The 21,261-nt window shown below is 40.2% G+C and overlaps 2 protein-coding genes across 3 annotated transcripts in view; both read right to left on the bottom strand.

Annotated features, from left to right (window-relative positions):
• Nucleotides 1-8,439, bottom strand: part of LOC117960535 (ubiquitin thioesterase Zranb1-like) — an 18,217-nt gene extending 9,778 nt beyond the window's left edge. The window contains exons 1-3 of the mRNA XM_034898478.1: nucleotides 8,195-8,439; nucleotides 5,709-6,769; nucleotides 566-753 (exon numbers count right to left, since the gene is read on the bottom strand). Of these exons, the coding sequence (XP_034754369.1) occupies nucleotides 566-753; nucleotides 5,709-6,675 (1,155 nt within the window). The 5' untranslated portion in view covers nucleotides 6,676-6,769; nucleotides 8,195-8,439. The remainder of the gene's footprint in view (nucleotides 1-565; nucleotides 754-5,708; nucleotides 6,770-8,194) is intronic.
• A 734-nt stretch (nucleotides 8,440-9,173) lies between these two features.
• abraxas2 (abraxas 2, BRISC complex subunit) lies at nucleotides 9,174-20,817 on the bottom strand. Of its 2 annotated transcripts, none has more exons than XM_034899149.1 (9): nucleotides 20,673-20,817; nucleotides 19,152-19,242; nucleotides 16,855-16,891; nucleotides 16,059-16,125; nucleotides 15,382-15,572; nucleotides 14,367-14,489; nucleotides 13,164-13,248; nucleotides 12,601-12,718; nucleotides 9,174-12,405 (listed from the first exon to the last, which is right to left on the bottom strand). In XM_034899149.1, the coding sequence occupies exons 1-9, from the start codon at nucleotides 20,742-20,744 to the stop codon at nucleotides 11,834-11,836; spliced, it is 1,356 nt and encodes a 451-aa protein (XP_034755040.1). In that variant the 5' UTR covers nucleotides 20,745-20,817; the 3' UTR covers nucleotides 9,174-11,833. The 2 variants fall into 2 exon arrangements, with proteins under 2 accessions (XP_034755040.1, XP_034755042.1); XM_034899151.1 differs by having other exon boundaries at nucleotides 14,367-14,486.
• Nucleotides 20,818-21,261: the final 444 nt, after the last annotated feature.

Below are 21,261 nucleotides of genomic sequence, written 5' to 3'. Positions count from 1 at the left end.
AGTCCCTTTCCTCTCTACAGACCCTTTGCCCTTGTGATTCCTCCTGACTGATCTCATTGGATGTTAAGATGTAGACTTAACAAGAAAAAGCTGCATCAACGACCCTGAAACCAACACTGCTGCAATCACAATAATAATAATTCAACGGTGTTTTTTCACTGGAGACCCTCCAATTTTTACAACATAGTCTTTGGTCTCCTCATTCTCTTTTAAAGCTTGTAAATTATACAAAATTGCTAGAGTCAAAGTGTTTGAAGCCTTTTTTATTACAGGTTGAATGGAAGCATCATGAATTTGAGTAATGTAACATAGCTAACAACTAAGAAAATACTTGCTTTGTGTAAGTGTTGCACAGAATGACCTACATTATCTATCTACCAGCATGCATAGTTGGTGTTTATGCCAGTAGAGTCTAGCGGGGGGGTCGCAGTGTAAACAGAATTTAAAAAGATACTTCACCATCAGCCAATACCTGGGGCAAGTGATTCCTGAACTGTACCAATATCCCCATTGGGGATCAATAAACAGTATAAATTAATAATCTATTGCGGTTGTGTCCACTGACCTCCGTAAGTAACACAGCCAGCATGTCCTGTCTCTGGAAGCGGATGGCTAGGTGAACCAGCGTGAAGCCGTCATCAAATGCTGAGGACCGATTTAATAGGCGCACCTCGTCTGATGTTAGCTGTCGTGCAATGTCTCCTCCCGATGACTTGTAGGCCTCCACAGCTGACAGGTCACCTTCCACAACACCTTTCAATCAAAGAAGGAGGAAAAAGGTCACATTAATAAAATCACATAAGTAAACCTTTTCTACGACACTTTCAAACACTAAACATCTGCCATGGTAGAACCAGTGGGCAGTTTGCAAAAAGAACATTTTGCATTTAATTAGAAGTTAACACAACTTCACACTTTAAAAGTGTTTAGAAACTCTCCATAAACTTTCTAAACTCATAATTAGCAGAATAAGGATTTATATAAATCAAAAGATCTGAAAGGTAAAACAAAAGGAGTTTATTTGTTGACTTTTGGTTTTCATCTTAAATGAGTGTACTTTGTAGGCTGGTGAACTTGTCGATCACTGTTGTTAAAAATCACATCATGACCGAAAACATCAGATGTACAAATGAAGTATCCTAAGAACAACCTGAGGACGCTCTGTGCTCAAACAATCCATGAAATATTAGACATCAGCTTAATGTTTGCGACAGCTGTAACAGCTTTGAGACGTCAATGACTTGGAAGTCAAGGGGAAAACACAATATGCGGCCACTTGTAATCCGTCTGTGATATTTTCCCCTCTTAATCTTCCGGCTTAAATCTTAGCGTCAGGGTTAAAGGATGTGTTTGATCCGACAGATGCAGGTGTTTTTCTTTTTTAGTGTAAATATTAATGTCCGACAGAAGCTATTAATGTCAACCACCAGCACGCTAATTCAAGCGCTGATCTATTCAACAAGACAGTCAAACTATCAGGGGTGGGGGGGAATAAAACAAATATTTTTATCTTGATATTCACCGTGGTAATACTGTACTGATACACAAATGCAAATATTGATTGATTACTATATAAATTGAACGTGAAAATGTGGCTTTTTTAAACTACAACAATAAAATACATTGCTTTTTCGTCCACTAAATGGCACCATTGAATATTTTTCCCGGCGAGGTCAGCATGGGTGACTGTCAGCGTGCAAGAGGATGTTGGTAAAAACAGATGTTGACAAAGTTTTCCTTTGTAGTCATAATTTGAAGTTGGGAAAAAAGTAATAAATTGAAATGCATAGCAGAATATCACAATCCGTTAAAAATTGCGAAAATATCATATCAGGATACAAGTGCCGTGATAAAATCATATCGTGGGGCCTCTGGTGATTTCCACCCCTACAAAACTAAAGAAACATATTTGACTGTCTGCAGCAGATTACGCTTTGCAGTTATTCTGCTGAGCAAGATATAATTATAGTGATCTTACTCTTTAACACACTGACTACCCAGATGTTCAATTGGGAAGTTTAACTTTTTCCTGTGGGAAGTTGAATGATCAGCTCAACACAAAAGAAAAGTTCAGAAGGTTTCAGCACCCATTCCAGCCTCCATTGCTGTGATCAAGCCAGCAACACAGTGACTTAAAGGTGCACTATGAGTTCCTGTATGGTCACTTCTGTTGACGTTCCAAGTAAATTCCAAACATAACAGAGCAAGCTCGCCTCTCCCCCCCCCCCCCCCCCCCCCCCCGTGTTTCAGTAACTGTCATGAGTAACTGACTGTCACTAACCCCCACCCCCTCCCTCAACCCTCTTAGTGATGACTGGCTGGAGTGTTTTTTTGTATTTTGGTGCCTATCCTGTGCCTCTAGTGTTTGTTTGACGTTTATAACCCCTGTGTTGTCTACTGAGACCAGGCAGGCAGAGGAGAGATGCCTAAGATTTGAGACAAAAATTAAATCATGCCGCAGCCATGCAGGGACTCATATTGAACCTTTCAAGCCAAAGTTATTGTCTATTGAAAAAGAATAATCTATGTGGACGTGTGTCATTATGACAGAATACAATAAAATCAAACCTTAAAGTGTCCAAATTTCCAGCATTATACAGTAAATGCCCATGTAGTATTCGCTTGTACATTTGACAGCAAACACTGTTGAGCTTTTGTTCTGGCGTCAAAGGACCACACACAATGCTCAGCTGCGTGTGTGTGAGTGAGACCGAGAGAGACACAGAGTGGGTGGAAGGACTCGTTATGCCATGTGGAGCTGGCTAGCACTGTGAGAGATCAGGAGAGAAACTACACAATAGCAGCGCACTGGGATAGAGAGGGATCACACAACCACTATCCACAAAACACTCCTTTACTGCGGGTGTGCCTGTAGCCCTGCGGCCAGTTCTGCACCCACAGTTCTTTTAGAGAACACAAAAAGCGCAAATATGCAAAACGGCCGTACACTTAAAGACAGAGGAGAAAGGTATGGAATCAGGCTGGTCTTTTCCCTCCACACAGTACATGTCCTTTTTTTTCCTCACTAATGTGGATAGTGTTTGCCTTAATCATAGGAAAACAGCCAACACACAAATTTTGGTACTTCCAACCATCCACTTCAGTGGGTAATAAACTAAATATAATTGTTGGATAAAAAAGTGAATAAGGCCGACAGATTTTGAGATGTTCAAAATAGTTTGGGTTTTCTTTGCTGCTCCATATACTTATTATGGCAGTAGCCTGAAAAAGTTTGTTAAACTAAGCATGTCCACCACTGTTAGGATTTAACACATTTACTAGAACTATCATGAAAGGAAATCTCCTTCCTCTGCCTCCTTTTTTATCCCCAGACTAGAAAGGTGAGCTTTTTACAAAGTCTTTGAACAAGCAAAATAATGTGCAAATAAGGAGATTATTTCACTGATTAAAAGACTAATTGCTTTCTATGTAATGTACCCAATTTGTTTGTTGCTTCAGACAAACAAAAATAATTTCCTTTATAATAGTGTAGCATCTGCCTCCGTTTGTAGTGTTTCAACATATTGACACTGATTTCAAGAGACTTATTGAAACCTGCATTGGAGACAAGTAAAATTATCTCACCCCATTGGCAGAACTGAAAATAAGTATTGAGGGCTGAATCTGACACATTAGACCTACTAGAAGGTGGATGCTAAATATAGTGAACGCAGCAACACCAGTTGGGTTTAGGGAGTTGATCTAGGTTCTAGGGTCACCCACAGAAGGTCACCGCTAAAGTATGGCTATAACATAAAGGCCTATAAATAGATTGTAGTAAGTCAGAGACCTATTTATTTTTGACTTCTGTTGCATGGGTCATGCTATTTAGTGAAGAAAAGACAGCACCAATCAAAACTTTGAGGCTGCTGTTTACAAACACTGATGTCTGTAGTCAATGACAGGAAAACCTTCCAGCAACAGAGGACAGACTCACTTCTCCTCAGCACTCACATCTATGCCCTCTGCCATCTATGCGCATATCTCTCAAAACGCTAGTCCGATGGATTTCAAACTTGACATGTGTCTTGCTATGGGCACGAGTAAGGCCCTGTTTTTTGGGGGTTAAAAAAGTTGTCGGCCAAGGAAACTTAGTGCAGCAGATTAAAACTACATCAAGCTTATTTCCCTTTGAAACGGGAAGATGTCAGGCAGTGACATTAGCTCAGAACTGGCAGAAACCAGTGGGACCCAGGTACACCCGTATACTGTCCGGAGAAGTCTGACCAGAAGTGGTCTTCATGGAAAAGTTGCAGCCAAAAAGCCAGACCTCCGACATGGAAACAAGTTACTCAACTATATAACTAATATAATGTAATGTCATGACATTATTCCTTCAGCGCTGTGCAATGCGAGAAAATCTCAGAGCTGAAACAGGCAGGCATAGCACTTTTCAACAGACTCACGCTGGGTTAATTAAGTATACTGCTGACTAATAACATTACCATCGCCAAAACACCCAGATATTAACGCAGCTATGTGGTAATTAGCTCTCATCACGGGCCGGGTGGGTGCCATGAGTCCATGAGGCTAATGTCTGATTACTCCACATTTTCATTATGATATTTTGTGAATACATTCTGAATCTGCAACGTTCTCTGTCAGGTAAATTAGTATGTCAGTAGTAGGCTATACAGTGGAGTTGCATATGAAGTGGTTTGGGGTCCTTCTGTAAGTAATTTTGGGGTACAATTTGATTTTAATGAATTCTACAAAACAGCAACACCACAGGCCAAGCACTCAGCCCATTCCAAACAGGCAACATTTCTGAAAAGATAAGCGCTAACACTTGAATATGCTCAAAGAAATCAAACCCACTCACATCAGACACTCTGACCAGACAAGACTTGGTCCCAAGGGGACAAGCCACACAGACTGAATGGACTCACCCCGTCACATGCAGTAATAGACCCAGTGTACGACCAGAAGCATACTCATTATAGTGATGTTGTTCTGACATTTAGATCTGATTATCCCTTTGCTTTAAAGAATATAGAAGCATGCAAACCTGTATGACTATTAATCACTGCAAGGACTTCATTGGGATATCAAATACATGTGTGACTGTCAAATTTGTGCTGTCAGTGTAACACAAAAGAATTTTCTGTTAAAGAGACATATTATGAACAAGAACTGGAGGCTGAGTGGGTGTGCAGAGAAAACTATGTAGCCTTGCGAGGGCATGCTAGTTGTTCTTAAAATGTTCATCCTCCCTCCCACTCCACATTCAGTAATCTACAGTGCGGGTGGCTGGACACTCTGTTTGTGTAGTGAAGTTGTACACTATCACTTTCTGACTGCAGAGGATTTCTAAGCATACAGTATATCAGCATCAGAAGGACACATAGCAGAATCACCTGTACTTGGCTATATATCTGCATTTCAACCAATTACCTTGGAGGTGGTAGAACTATCTTAATCATTCACACAAAATAAAAAAATAAACATTAGCAGTTTTAGTCCTATTTTACAAAAATATGCGTTTTAAATAAACAAAGTGTTTTAAATGTGCATTGTTTTGGTTATTGTTGCGCATTTTCAAATGAAAATGTATGTTTCTCTGTGACAGACAATAAAGTTAATCTAATCTCATCTCACAGTCACATTACTCTCTGTTAGCTTGCCTCACATCATTCAGTTGGCTCATTGCCCACCTCATAACAAATGTTAAATGTACCTCAACAAAATCATATATTCTTGAAACTCACCAACACAGGCATTGAGGAACAGCCAATCAGTCCTTCTCATTCTGTTCTTAATCTGCTTCAGTTTTTTGAAATCCACCTCCAGCTCCTCTTTGCTCCCTATCCCAGCCCCCGATGCCAGTTCAATCCTCTGAAAGTCCATGTTCACCTCTGACTCCCGTTTTGAGGTAGGGGGTGACCTCCTTTGGCTGCTGCTACAACCCCCCACCACACTGACCACACTCCCTACTCCTTGCCCAACCATATGACCAACAACACCCCTCTTGTTGTCCCTGTCCTGTTCATTAAGTTTTAAGGAAGGTTGTTGGCTCGGAGGTTCTGATGCCAGCTCGATGGGTTCTGTTAGCAGACTATTTGGCCTGGGATGGTCACACACCACACACTTGAGTGTCTTGGCCCAGTTCTCGTAAGTGCAAGCAGTGCAGGTCCAGTGTTGTGCATGAGTGTTGAGCCTGTTTCGGTCATTATATTCCTCACAGGGGTCTGTAGTTGTGGCTGGGGAAGCCAGGCGGCAACCAGAGCCTGAGGTCTGGGGTGATTCTGTGGGGCTGCGTGGGTGCTGGGTATGATGTCCCTGATGGGATGCATGTTGCCCATGCTGTTGTTGTTGTTGCCTCTGGCACAAGCACTGGGTGCAACGGATGGCCCGAGGCCAGTTCAAGTAGGTGCACATCTGGCACGACCACTTGCTACTAGTCTCAGGTACATCAGCAATGCGTACACGGGGTCGGGCACTGGAGTCTGGACAAATGAGTAAGCTGGAGCCCCCCTGGGTTGGGCTGTTGCTGAGGCCTGCAGGGTCCCATTGGTGCAGACTGGCATCCAGAGCTGGGCTGCTCTTGAAGGGCTCCTCAGTAATGATGGCACCCCCGCTGGGCCTCTGAGCACGGCACATGGTGCACTTGATGGCTGACGGCCAGTTCTCGTATGTGCAGTATTCACAGGCCCACTTGGCAACCAGCTCGGTCATCGTCGCACCACCGCTGAGGGAGGCTTCCTGCCGTTCAGAGGGGTTCTCAGCTCGGCAGATCCACTCTTAAGGAGGTCACAAAGCAAGCTGTACTCTAGGGAATAAAGGAAAAAAACTGTATTTTAGCAAATCGCTTTGATTTTATGCCAAATAAACATTGAACTTCACTACATAATTAAAAAGACAAAACAAAATAACATAACTGAAAAAAATAAACCATTCTCAAATGTAAAATGATCAACATTGGAGAGAAATGTTTCTGCATTCAAACTTTCCAGGTTTTCAGTAGTAAATTTCTCCAATAGTGCACGTTACACAAAACCTAGACAAAGCATGTTTTATAACAGTCACTGGATCATTTTATGTCAAACACTTGCAAAAATATACAATGCTGTTTGCTATTGACCTGGCTTAATTTGCAGCAAATATTAAAAGGGAGCAATATAAAGACACCCTTAAAGCAAAGTGCAAGGACGAAGCCTGAACTGCAACACTGAATCTCCGCGGCTCTAACCTGACACCGGCTTTAAACGCATACAGTAAGTTATACACACCCGACAAATGCGACCTAACAGAGATGGGTAGTAACAAGAGGACATCATGAAACGAGAAACCCAGCAGGGAGGCGCGTGACTGGTTAAGACACTTACTGAGCACTGCAATTGAATTCTCCCCAAAGCCACATATGAAAGTTAACAACCTAATCCACGTGTGCCCGTGTTACATTCTGAACAGTATTTACGAGACAAAAGCTAACGTAATTAAATAAAACTGTCTCGCTGGGATAGCTTACAGAAGACTCGTTGTGTCTAGGTTCACACCACGCCTCCAAGTTTACCAACACACCGTGAGATATTCAACACATTTCAGAGATAACGTTACGATCCCTACAGAGGTGCAGGTTTTGTACGCAAAGCAAACAAAAATTAATTAACACACTGGAACCTTGCACACGTTCAACAGCTAAATTAATTACGTCAAACATGTTTAACGTTACTGATACGTACAATTCATACATTTGCCTGAAATAAACACTTTAACTCAATGAGTAGTGTCTAGTGTGCATTTACAGCTGGTGCTACTTAACTAACAAACTAGAAAACGTTACTAACGATGTTTCGTGTGTCCCACGGAGCGAGCTAACGTTAGCTGTTTGTTATCTTACATGACAACGAAGCTAACGTTTTGTTGGTTCGGGTTACCAGCCAGGAATTAAAGCCAAGCTAGCTGACGGCTCGCTAACATTACGGGATTATGTTGTGCCCCATTCTATAACGTTAACCATTTGAGAGGCCCTTTTTCAACTCTATAAAGATGAGATAAACCCTTAATGCTAACCTTGTTTTGTTTACACTCCTCGGTCTCCCACTGTGACCAAAACAAATGGAGCTTCGCCCCCAAAACCGCAGAAACCCACTCCAATCCGAACTCAAGCTTCTCTCACTTGGCCGACATAAACCGCATATTTAGCTACTTATTTGGGGCGCCGTTAACTTGGCAGTTAAAGGTCCATACATACCGCGGAGCCAGAACCCCCCCCTAGTCCCGTCCCTCGGCCGTCTGGTTTGACGCGTTAAATCATTGTTATCCTTTTCCCCGATTCCCAAACATCAAGCTGACGGGGTTTAATGGCGGCAGAGGGGAAGAGAAGCAACCGAAGCAGGACTAAAAAATACACTACGAGGGAGAGCAGAGCTCTCTGGGCCGTTACAGTCAGAGGCAGGATCAGGGCTTACCACCTGAATCTGCCAACCAATCTGATTGGTGGATTTTTATGTATCCATTGACACTGACCAATCACATTCTATGTCTTTATTCCAACTATTAAAAGGCTTCGTGAAAGCAAAACAGGCTCGAATGTAATAGAAATAGCGACGGCAGATTCCGTTTAAAGATGATTTTAATTTAGGTGGTGGGTTCTGTTAGTTACAATAAAAACATGTTTGTTTTTAATATTGCATCGCATTTTTATGCATCTTTGGCAAGCAACCACGTGGTATCCCCTCAAAAGGGATAAGGGGATGATGTCATCGTAAAAATACTGCAGCAAGCAGTCTGCAGATGCATGACAGCTTGAGCAATTTCTCAGCACTCGATTGTTATTACTGACGGGCGTCTGGCGTCTACACACTTTGAAGCAAACAATTCATTTGCACCATAATTAATACTTTACCCAGTAACTTGTTCACCTGCAAAAGAAATGTATGCATGGATGCAACTCTTATTTATAAGAAAGCACGTCACACTTTAATGTGATGTAACTGAAACAAACACCAGTAAATTTTGCGCATAGAAATACACGTCTAGAATAAATGAATAAGATGTGGTTTTTGGAGAACGCTCAAAAAAAGGTTTCCAGTCATACTATGCTATAACTTGCAAAATACATGTTCAAAAATAAGAGAATGGATGTAAAAAAAATAGACATTGCTAGAGTTTTAAAATCATTCACATGTAAAGTGGTATTCTATTTACTGCAATAACAAAACAAAGGCACATCATATCACATATCTCATTTATTGTCCCCCACTTATAAGAACAATGTTCTCCGTGCTCGTCCAAGCAAGCTCTGGTCTACTTTCGTCAAGTACACATGTCCAGATAAAAACTGAGAAGTTTGAAGCTGTGCACTGGACTTTGTGCTGTCAGGGAGGTGTTGATGTTGCAATTGCCTATTCGGGGAAGGAAGGAAAGGGTCACCCCTACAGTAAGAGTACATGAGTGTTTATTTCTACTTAAACAGAACTTGAAAAGTATAGGATCCTAACAATGTTAGTCCTCTCAAGCTTTATAACAGTGTCCCTCAGCACCGGAGCCCCGCTGGTTTTCATTCTGGCAATCAAGTCAGAGTTACACCTGGGGATGCCAGATAAAAATACTTAAAAAGCAATCATCTAGGGACAGAGGGCAAGGATTAGGATTGAGGACCAACATTGACAACTGCTGCTCTATACCACCACAACACTCAACTGGAACAAGCTTATACAGTAAGTGCTGTTTATATGTTAACACCCCCCCTATACATTCATTATATATGTCCTTATTATATTCCAGTACATAAAGGAAACAACATTCCTACCAAACTGATTTTGTCATTTATTTTAACATTGTGTGATTGTGTTATTCTGGGTGATTATTACGTAACAAATTGAGTGCCAGTCCCCGATAAGTGATGCGTTGACAATACACATCAGGGCAAATAACTTGATGCAAAAACCAGGACATACAAACAGGCTGTGGGAAAAAGCTGCAGAGCTTGTTCACAAGGCAAAGCTTCTCCCACGAGAAAAAAAGTCTTCATTTGTGAGTGCATCGTCCTTCATGTGCAGTGCAAATGTCTGTCCATGCTGAATACAAGTGTCTAGAATCGACCGGTTCATGCAAGGAGGGTGTTCCACATCCAGCAACCAAAAATATCCCCCCCTTGTTACTAAGTTGTCTTCAACAGGACAAGATGTTTAAAAAAAAAAAAAAAGTAATCTGCATGTCAGTCATGCTCATCATACCACCTCTGCATTGCAGGAAGTATCAGTTACTAAGCAGATTCCCTCTGACTTTACAGTTATAATTCCAGTTTTGAATAATAAAGCAAGCAATGTCACAGCTGCAACCATGAGATGCAGATCCACTCAGAAGTTGTCAGTGAAAGAAAAAAACAACTTTAGGAAGCAGCGACTATTGTTTCATGTAGACAAAACCCCACACCATGGAATGAGAGTCATTTACCTGCAGGACTTAAAAAGAAAAAAAGATGAAAGCCGATTATTGCAAACGCAACACAGTTTGTTTATTCCTCAAGAGAGATCTGTGAATGTGTTCTGTGTGCAGATAGAAACTGCCCCGAGTGGAAGGCACTGTATACTGAAGCAAGGTCATGAGGTTTTCATAACATTATCCAGGTCCATACACAAACATATAACATCGACCCAACCAGGTCTGCTGTCGACTATGCCAAGACAGGAAGATGATTGCTTGCTCTCTGTTCCCAAGGTTTCTCTCACACACACGCACGCACGCGCACCTTTAATGGAGAACAAGTCAGTGAGAAGTGAGCTTTAGTGGTTATATGATTGCGGTCGGTAGCATTGGAGACAACTGTGAAGTGGAAATAGCAGCAAGGTTTTTATATGAAGAAGAACAGACAGATGCAGTATTTTAGTGGTAGCTCTCTGTGTTGCAGCAGCAGAAGGAACCTTAAGCATCTAGTTAGTAAAGCTACAGCACATATTGTTCGCCTTGTGAGCCTCATACAACAAACAAAAGCTGAGCTGGGTTTGGCTCAGGTTGGTCAAAGAGGACTACTCGAGGGACGCAACATGACAACATTGGTATAGCACGATAATAAAGAAAACTTAAATTTTGTTTAGTGCAGTAAAGCGCATACAATTTCAGTGTTAACCAAGTGGAACAAGACATTGACATTCTTGTCAATCAAATTAGATAAACTATTAATTAAAACTATATATATACATATATGTGTGTGTGTGTAAAGCACCCATTGAAGTGGCAGAGCAAATTTAGATCAAAATCTGTTCTTCATCATTTGAATAGTCAACTGTATGATTAATTAAAGACTGTGGAACATGGAAAAGAATATCTAATAAGTCCAAAATCAAATAAGAGAAATGTGCATGTTGAAGAAATTCTAATTTCATAAATATCTCTTTTTATAATTAAAAAATAAAAACTTAACCATTTGCCTACTTCTTTTAAAAAAAATGTTCAAAGGCCGCAAACTATTCTCCCATTGCTTCTCTTAGATGGTTTGTGTAAAAGAAGCCAAAAAAATAGTGCAAGATCGGGTGCTCAGAGTTGGTGGTGCAAATGTAAAACAAAAAGATATATTAAGCGTGATGGAGGGCCTGTCTTTTAGGGGGCTGAAACATCCACACTGAAGTACCCAGATGGACCCCATTCTGGAAAGAAAAATGAAATCCATTTCTTTACCCCCAGTGAGACACACATGTTAAGCCTGCAAAGCCCAGCAAAGTTTCCCCTTAAAATGGAGATCAGACTAAGACAACAAACATTTGCATGCCTTTCACTTTCAGGACTGGCACTTCTTTTGTATATATTTGTCTATCTTTGATTGCTTGAGATGCACACCTCTTAAGGTGCGTTACTTATTTGTGTCCCATACACACCCTATGGCATGTTTCTATGTTGTTTGAGATCCACGAGCACCCCCTTCCGGACTGAGGGTAGCTGGTCGGCCTTGTGCTAAAATGCTGGCAGAGACCATTGGCGGATGACCAGCTTCACTCACTAAGTTCTCATATTCGCTACTGTCCTCATCTTCGTCATCATCCTCATCGTCTTCGTCATCTTCTTGCCCTGCAGCTTGTCTGTCCAACGAGTCAGAGCTTGATCCGTCACCATTGCCAAGGTATGGGGTGCTGGGAGTGGTAACAGGATTAGAGCTGGCACTAAGGCCCAGGCCCAGCCCTAACCCGGGGCCCATCACCATTGGGCCAGGGGTAGGGTGTCCTGGAGAGCCCACAGCTTGGGGCCGGGGCAGTAGAGCAGCACTGGTGGGTGGAGAAGAAGAGGAGAGCAGAGAGTCATCCTGGGACAAGAGGTCAGAATAAGATGGTGGGTTAGGCGAGGTACTGGGCCGCTCCGGAGCAGACGGTGTGTGGAAGGTTATCCTGGAAAGAGGGGAAGTCTCAGAAGGTTCTGTGTTCTCCTCTGGGGTGGGACGGGAGTCTACATTTTGGGCCTCACAAAGCCCTGTGGAGCAGAGAGAAAGATATAATTGCTAAAAACTACATGTGGACATTTTTTGCTAAATATTACCACGCAAAATATGAGGAAATCAAGTTTGGTGGACTGCTGTTTCATATAGATGTAAAGCCAGTTTATGTTTCAAACAAGCACATATTAGAAATTTAATTCCAGATCATATAATCCAAAACCGGCACATACTTCTCTCCTCTTGTTCCGTCTTGTGTTTCCTGAGAGCAATTTGCTGTTTGAGTTTGTTCACGTCCTCTTGAATTTTCTCCCTCACACGTTCACTTTGTTCTACCTCCCCACACACAGCCTGAAAACAAGACAAACAGGTGAAACACTCATACGCAAAAGGGAAAAACAAAGTGATCGAGTGAGCAAACAATTTTGCTACATGTCTTGGGGCAAAATAGAAGTGTCAGTAGCTCAGTCTGTAGAGAGTCGGGTTGGGAATCAAAGGGTCTCTGGTTCAAATCCACATACAGACCAAACAAAGTTTGGTGGCAGACTAGTAGCTGGAGAGGTGCCAGAGAGGAACCTGGGCACTGCCAAGGTGCTCTTGAGCAAGGCACCAAAACCCCCAACTGCTCGGGGCGCCTTTCCATGGGCAGCCCCCTCACTCTGACATCTCTCCATTTAGTGCGTGTGTAGGTACTGAGCATGTGTATTTAATTCAGGTAGAGTGTAAATTGTAATTTCCCCTTGTGGGACTATTAAAGGATATATTATTAAAATACACCATCCGTTATTACGCTCACCTGCACTTTATCTTGTAGTGCACTGTAGACTTGGAATATTGTTCGGATATCCTTCATCACACCATCTTTGTCAAAGAATTCAGCTCTGAAAAAATATTTACCAAGAGACATCATTGATAACATCAGTACAAGCTCACCCAGCGTGTTCATCAAGGTCAAACATGTCAAAGGCATTAGAGTAGTGGTTAAATTGTGGATATCTTTTATATAATAAATCCAACCTATTCCACTTGCTTTGACACAAAAACATCAGCTGAAAGAGCTGAGGGGAAAATAGACTGATCTCATCAGAAGAAGGATGGACAGGCCTTGCTAATTCCCCTGCAGAGTTCATGACACCGACAGAGTATTTAACCCTTCTGTAACGGAAAGAGTGGGTCTAAGTTTAGTCACATACCGGATTTCCACCGCAGGCAGGCACTAGCAAACGTATGCTTAGTCTATTTACACACAGTGTCAAGTGTAAACTAGGTCTAGCAGACAAGTGCGCACATACACAAAAATGTTGATGTTCTGAAGTCACAACTAAGGAGACGGATCTTTGCCAGCAGTGTACCCCAACTAACAGAAAAATGCTTGTGGAACGGAAGCAACTCCCACGGACTAGTTGGGAGGGTGGGAACGAGTTGCACATGTTATGTGCTTAAAAGGCGAAATATGGCCGATGTTTACCTAAATCTTGATCGCTAGATGTCACCGAGTACTGTCGATAGAAAAAAAAAATAAAGTTTTCAACTCAGACGTTGTAAAGAAATTGTTTAAGTTCAAAGTTTGTATTGTCACCTGCGTCTTTTCCATTGGTTGCTCCACCAAAAGCCCAGAACAGTCAATGACCTTGCCTTTGCAACAAAAACTTGAAGTTTGTTTCCCCCTCAAAAATATGTAATTGAGCACTGTCACAACCTCTGTCCTTGACTCTTCTGGGCTTTTGGTGAAGAGACCAATGGAAAAAGAGGTGGGCGAGGTAGTTTTTTTTTCTTCTCCCTATCGACAGTACTCGTTGGCATCTAGCGATCAATATTCAAGTAAAAATCGGCCGTATTTCTCCTTCAAGGTGAAGCTGTAGTATATGGTCAGGTAAAAACACGTGCCAGCTGCAAGTCCACACATATCAGGGGAGACATATGGCCGTCCAGAAATGGAAGTTTGCAGTGTCATACAGCAGGTGCAGTGCAAAGAGAAAGTTACGAGTCCAAACCTTACCCATGCTCTTTGATGACCTGGGTGTAGTTGAGTGAGGTGTTGGGCACTGATGAGACTTTGTATTCCTGCTGGCTTGTGTTGCCAAGGTTTGGGATTGTAAGAGTGATCCTCTGGTTGAACCTACTAAGTAGAGATGACCAGTTAGCACTGTTAAAATATACTACTTCAGGAAAATAATACTATACACATACTGTAATACTAATACAATTATTTTCAACACAAATCTGAACTTTTTTGCATTTATTTATTTAAAGATGGATTCTGGTGACTTATGAAGCTGAAATGACAAGAAAAAAATCTCTCCAAAAAGCTGCTGTTATAGCATTTTGTGACTTTGTAAAGTGTTGATAACGTATCACTTACATACAGTACATTGTATGTATAGGATACATTTATATATATATACACATACATACATACATACATACATACATACATACACACACACACATACGCACACTTCTTTTTATGCACAAAGTTTGTCATGTTTAATTTCATACATGTTTAAAATATAACAATATGCGAAATTAGAGACGCACCAATCTGACTTTTTCTCTCCCGTTATGATACCTCCAATCAGTTATCTTCCTATACTAATTCCCAATCCTGTACAAGCGCTCACCTTATGTGCAATTTAAATTTCAATCTGGATGCCTTACTGCATGGAATTAATTTGTATATGCGCTAACATGAGGCCAGGGACTTAATGCATTTTGATTGAAGAAACACTGTATTTTTTATGACATGGATGTGGATGAAGAAACTATATTTAATTGGGGATCGGCCACAAAATGACTTTCACCCAATCCACTTAACGAGATCATTAACCACCCACATAGCAATCTGAACGGTGCATCCCAAAAGGAACTTAGATATATAATAAGTAAACAGGGTGGGAACTACCTTTATGTAAAATCAAAAGTCTGGACATGAGTTAATATGTATTGATTGACAGTAGTTTTCACATGAAACCATAATTGTTGTTTGCTCAAGTTGGTCAAAATGCCGTTATTACCTGCGGTTAGGTCTAAAGAGCACATACTCCAGTGCGTGCGTGGAGCTGTTAGCGGTTGAGATAAAGCTGAAAAGGAGGAAAACAAGGTCGGGAACACCAAGCAGCTGAGTCAGCTGTTTGTGGATGATCTGTTCCCTGAACGACATCTGCTGCTGCGTGTTTCTCCGGAACCGATACCAACCAATGACGTTCTACACAGCCAAAGAAACAAACATCTTTTAAAATATGTTTGATTGAGTAAAATCTCACTAATCCAACCCCATTTAGGATGGACTAAAAATACAGCATGTGGAACAAAACTGACTAATAATTCTGAAACCCGTCAAGCTACTTATTGAAATACTTCAATGAGGAAAGGTAACATAATCAATTTCAATACAATTTCACAGGCTGTTGTATAATATTATATTCAAAGCCCAAACGGTTGAAATCAGGACTCTGAAGGCAATTTATCCACGGCTAAACTTTGATCTAATTTATATTTTGAGATACACCGCTCAATCACACTTTTAGTTTGCAATAACCCATTCGTTTACAATAAAACTTAGCTTAACACGTAAAAAGTCAAATTCATGTCTAATTGTTAGGATTCATTTTAGTGAAGCCTTGTCTTAAAAGATATCCCTGACATTTTACAACAATGCAAGTCAAAATGACAATAAAAGAAATGCACTCACTTTCCGCCTATCTTTAAGAATGCTGTTGAGATTTTCTTCATCGAGTTTCCCTGCGTAGTCATAAAAGCTGATGAAAGGAAAAAACAAAAGTTCAGACTGATTCATCATGTTCCTCCTCCTCCTACATCTACTTTCCAAAATCAAATTAATTGCATGTAAGGTACTGTAAGTGATGTATCCATGTCAGCATAATGTTGGCATATTTACAATGACGTACAATTAAGATACTAAAAGCTACTCAGCATTTTTGTTTAGACTATATATTTTTTATTATTACTTCAATTTTTAGTTGTTGGCACTTCACCCTATACACGTTCATAGCAACACAAATGATAGGGGTGACACAGTTTGAAAAAATTAATTTGATAATAAAGAGGCATTGTTTACTTCATAGTGTATTTGTGTTATAACATTATCTGGGTCACAGAACAGTGATATAGCCAAAATGTGTATCATGGAATTTATACAAAACTTTAATTTGTTTCAAAAAGTGATAAATAAATAAATAAATGTGCCTATAAGAGACAATTATATTGTTAATCACAATTATTTCTGAGACAATTACTTGTACAGAAAAATGTGGAATTGTTCCGGCTCTATGCATGTGTTACAACAGCTGTCAGGTTCCTAAATGAAATGATCATGGCCAAAACTGCTGGCTGACCATTTCTGTGTCCATAAACCAGTGTCTGTATTACAAATGACACTGTTTTAGTGGGACAGTATGTGCATTGATACTTTGCTTTTACATTGCTGATAAAAATAGCTGTTTAAGAATAAAAAGCTCATATCTTACCTAAATAACTGTGCACAAGGATCATGGTTATGGATTTCTGTAGGGGAAAAATAATGAAAGATGTTCAGTTGTTTCTAAAATGCAAAAGTCAAAGTTTACCCCAACAACCAATATTTAAAAAAATGAGGACTACAACCTGCTAAATTTGCATGTATCTTAATCATATTCATGAAGATACCTGTAATGTATAAGGACTGTTTTGGACCTTAAGGCCGTAGAAACAACAAACCTAAACTAGCTAAAGTTTCTGTTATTGATTATGTTTAGACGCTACTTTGTTTCAGTTGTTTTAGTTTACAATAGAAACTCACATACCAAGAAGACTCCTATTCAAACCTTTCATTAAAAGGCCATTAGCGTGAATCTGCCGATTCTGTGACTGAAACAGAAGGATAAGTGTAGGGCTGCACAATTAATGGAATTGTAATCACGATCACAATTTTGACATCCCACAATCCAATTTGCGTGATTGAGCAATTTTTTTTTTTTTAAGCGTAATTTCATAGAACGCCGAGTTTTTTTGCAAAGCCAATCTACCACTCCGTAAACCCTTGTCTGCTCATGAGCCAGTCAAAGTAGTTTCCTGTACCCTGTGCGGCTTAGTTTCAAGATGTAGACAGTCACAGAGGACAGAGTAACGGGAGGAAAACAGACAGCAGTCAGTTTTACGTCGGTCTCAAGGTTTACAATTACCAATAAACGTAACATTTTGTCTGCTGTTTTTCAGAAAACAGCAGTGACCAGTGCTAGTAGCTCCTGTTAGCTGTTAGCTCCTCTAGGACGCATCGGTGCTAATGTCCTCGCATCCGCTGCAATGCTGTTTATATGCATATGATTTAATTTGGCGTTACATGACCCATTTTGTCTGTAAAGCGGTGCCTGTGTTTGAATCTCTCCTCTACTCTCACTCGTCTTACTTTACGCCCCCAGCCACCAAGCGGCCGCCGGTCCACACTTCTGACATTTCTCTACAGTTTTAAATTTGTATTAACACAGCTGTATATTGTTAAGTATGAGGGGCAAACCTGTGTTTGTACCAGTGTTTCCGCGGGTAACTCCGCTATCGCGGCGGCCACAGCAAAGAACACAGAAGAAGTTATTGAATGCAACTAACTTCAGTTGGTAGAGTAACAGCGTGTGAGACGGAGTTGCTGGACCTGGGCGAGAGATGTGACCAATGGCCAGAATATCATAGTTCATCAAAATGCAGCGCAGTGACGATAAAGACATTTCATACACACAACGTGAATCCGCCCTTCGACCCGAGCTGGACACCTTCATAATGAGTCAGCTGTCACTCTGTGAGTAGCGTCCATCACACTGCCACTCGCAGTTATAAAAAGCCTATGTGACGATAAAATTTGTTTTGGTCAAAATCAACAAATAATTTTGAGTGATTATCATTTTGGCCATAATTGTGCAGCATTAGATAAGTGCTCAGCAAAAAGCTGCTAATTGGCATCATTTCTTTCCCAGTTACATTTTCCAAGATGCATCAAATTGCACTTCTCTAAGTTGGTCCCTCTTTAGCAAGTTTTGTCTTTAAGCGTTTTAGATTTTTATTTATTCATAATCTTATTTAGCTTTTCTAACATTTTAGACACAAATAGGTTAATAATATTGGTAATTAATGATGTGAAATTGCATTTTTCTTTTTATTGAAAATCATAATATTTTATGAGGGAGGACTTCTAAACGCCATGTCTTATATGTGCACCTAATTCTTCCACAAAACCTAGGGGAAACACTGTTTGGCTTATGATATGGTGGAAAGCACAGGATGTCATCCAAATGTATTAACGTAAAAGTTGTCCCTTATAGATGCAATCAACCGGGGAGTGAGGGATATGTCAACAACTTCAGTCTGTACACGTCTGCACTGCCCTGGGAAGAGCTCTTAACAAGCAAGCAAAGGTAGAACACCTGTATAAGCACAGGGGCTTTAACACATGTTGTATTACGTGTTGTTATTATCTTTAAAAAAGGAAAAAAGAAAGGACTACATTTTGACTTGTCATAGCAGAAAAAACACAGGTGTTGTTAATGACATTAAACATGGCTTGGTTCTATTTAAGTATCCTAAATATCAGACAGTTATCTGATATTTAGTAAGCAATCAATATTATTGCTGTTTACACCTGTGCTTTTCCAAAAGTGACATGAAAAAGGCCTATGAAATTATAATCCTGTGAACTTCTTAGTCCCTTTAGGCTTCTGTCACAGAATGGCATTGAGCAGTTGCCACTTGTTGCTTAAGATGTCACAACATTTTTTGTTTTGTCAGTTTCGGGGCTTACCTACTACCTGGAGCAATTCTGCAGTGCTGATCTGTGTGTCACTGATGCTGACAGTTTCTTCTTGCCTTACATCTCCTAATAGGAAGCCCTCCTGTGCAAACACATTTTTACAAAACTGTTAGGGCACTAACGTAGACCAGAAACAATTACTCCATTAATCAATTAAGCAACAGATAAATGACCAACGTCATTTTTTTCTAATCAATTAATTTTTTAAGTTATTTATAAAGCCAAAAAAAGGAAAATTTGTTTAAGGCACAGTATTTGTGTTTAAATACCATTCTGAATAGAATATTGTAGTGTTGTAGAGACATCCGCTCCCTAAAAAATCGTCTGGAACAGATCCTGGCAAAAATCCCCCTTTATCATTTTAATATATTTTTCAATTAAAATGAGAATAATGATAAAAAAAATTATCATTCCCTCCAACATCGTGAATCACATCACAATATCACTCAAAAATAATAATACATATGGGCCTCATATTTTTGTTAAAATGGATTTTATCCAATGCTTATTAACATAGGAAGTAAAGCATCGTTCAGGAACAATACAGTCACTGTATGATAACCCGATCTATTCATGCAACTTAAACTAGCAAATCAACTTTTTGTGCTGGGAGTAAATGAAGTCGTTTAGGCAGCAGCTGGTAAACAACAGCGCTGCCTCATGACTTATGACTATGTCAGGAATGCAGGCAGACTTGTAAGCAACAACTATCCACCTATCAAAGTAAATTGCAAGAGGAAAAGGCGTGTAAACAGCTTCATTTGTCCTAACGCTTGTGTGAAAGGCGTCTCAGTGGTGACTGTCCCATACGCTGACCACAAAGCATTTCTCCTCGATTGCACGCCCAAGGCCAGAAATAAAATAAAAGCATGTTTAACGTTACGCATGTCAGTCACTTTTTTAGACTTAGCTAGCTAAATGCAAAAGACAGCTAACGTCAAGTGGCTAACAAGCTAATCTAGCAACACAGAGATGACAAAAACAAAAAGGTTTAATGTAACCTGACGTTAGTTATGAGCTTCATTGCGTTGACTTTATATGTTTGATGACACACTAAACTGATCAGATGACAGGTCGAGGTGTCTGTAGCAGCACCCGGCACACGGAAGTCACTTGACTTGGCAGCTTAGCTAACGTTAGCTTACTAGCTCCTGAGTATTTCCTGGTAGTCAAACTTTCCCACATTGATATACTATGTATTTGTATGTATGGCTCTTTATAGGTCATGTTATAAATTAGATATTTAACACATTTGGAGCTGTAACACATAAGATCATCTTAAAATTACTAATTATGTTTTCATGTTCCTGTAGCTAGCTAGCTACACAGTCTCATTAAAGCATACCTGCCCGGTAAATAGACGGGACCAATACTAGCTAGCCAGCAACAGGATGATGACACTGAAAAACAACACAAACTATAGCGTTGGCGGACTATCAAACACATCGCCGAGTTTCGCACACTTTAACAACAACTGCCCAATAGTTTGTCAACATAATGTTAAATACTTACATGATCTGAGTTGCTGTTGGCGCTGTGATAGCAAACAGAACTAAAAGTATAACCTGAAATGGATGCCGCCATGATGGAAACATCCCTATCATCAGCTCGATGCCCCTGCGGTTGAAAGCACGCTCCTCAAATGCAACGTCTTCTGGGAACTGTAGGCGATTGGTTTCAAAGACAATAGAAACAGAGATAAGGTTGTTAAGGATTTTATAAGATGGAAAACTGGACAAACAAATCATTTCAAGATAAATATATTCAAATATGTTTTGTATTATATGTTAATGAGACGAAAAAATATGTTATTTTTGGACATTTTTATCAACACTATAAGATGCCTTAAAATAAAAAGGCAAGTAGGACTAATTTTGTGTTTGATAAATTTCTCATGGAACGATGAAACATTGATTTGAATTTGTGTCACAATTGTGTGGTAGAAAAGAAAGGACGATGTACATAGTTCAAAGGAAAGTGGGAGAAGGAGAGAAGAAACATAATATCAAGACTTGAGATTTGGACACTCTGACTGGACTAAACTAATTAGGTAAGCAAAATACAGGTATGTGTTTCCAGATGTCAGAGAAGAGATGCAGTA

This window comes from Etheostoma cragini, chromosome 17 (genome assembly GCF_013103735.1).
Source record: "Etheostoma cragini isolate CJK2018 chromosome 17, CSU_Ecrag_1.0, whole genome shotgun sequence".
In the NCBI taxonomy this organism is placed as follows: Eukaryota; Metazoa; Chordata; class Actinopteri; order Perciformes; family Percidae; genus Etheostoma; species Etheostoma cragini.
This window is presented reverse-complemented; position numbering and strand designations above follow the sequence as displayed.

Excerpts from the sequence above, each read along its gene's own strand:
- abraxas2 (XM_034899149.1), bottom strand. The coding sequence starts at position 20,744 with ATGGCGGCATCCATTTCAGGTTATACTTTTAGTTCTGTTTGCTATCAC. Across the intron at positions 16,892-19,151 it reads AGAATTGCTCCAGGTAGTAG|AAATCCATAACCATGATCCT; the intron begins GTAAGCCCCGAA and ends TTTCCCCTACAG. Across the intron at positions 16,126-16,854 it reads CCTTGTGCACAGTTATTTAG|CTTTTATGACTACGCAGGGA; the intron begins GTAAGATATGAG and ends TCCTTTCATCAG.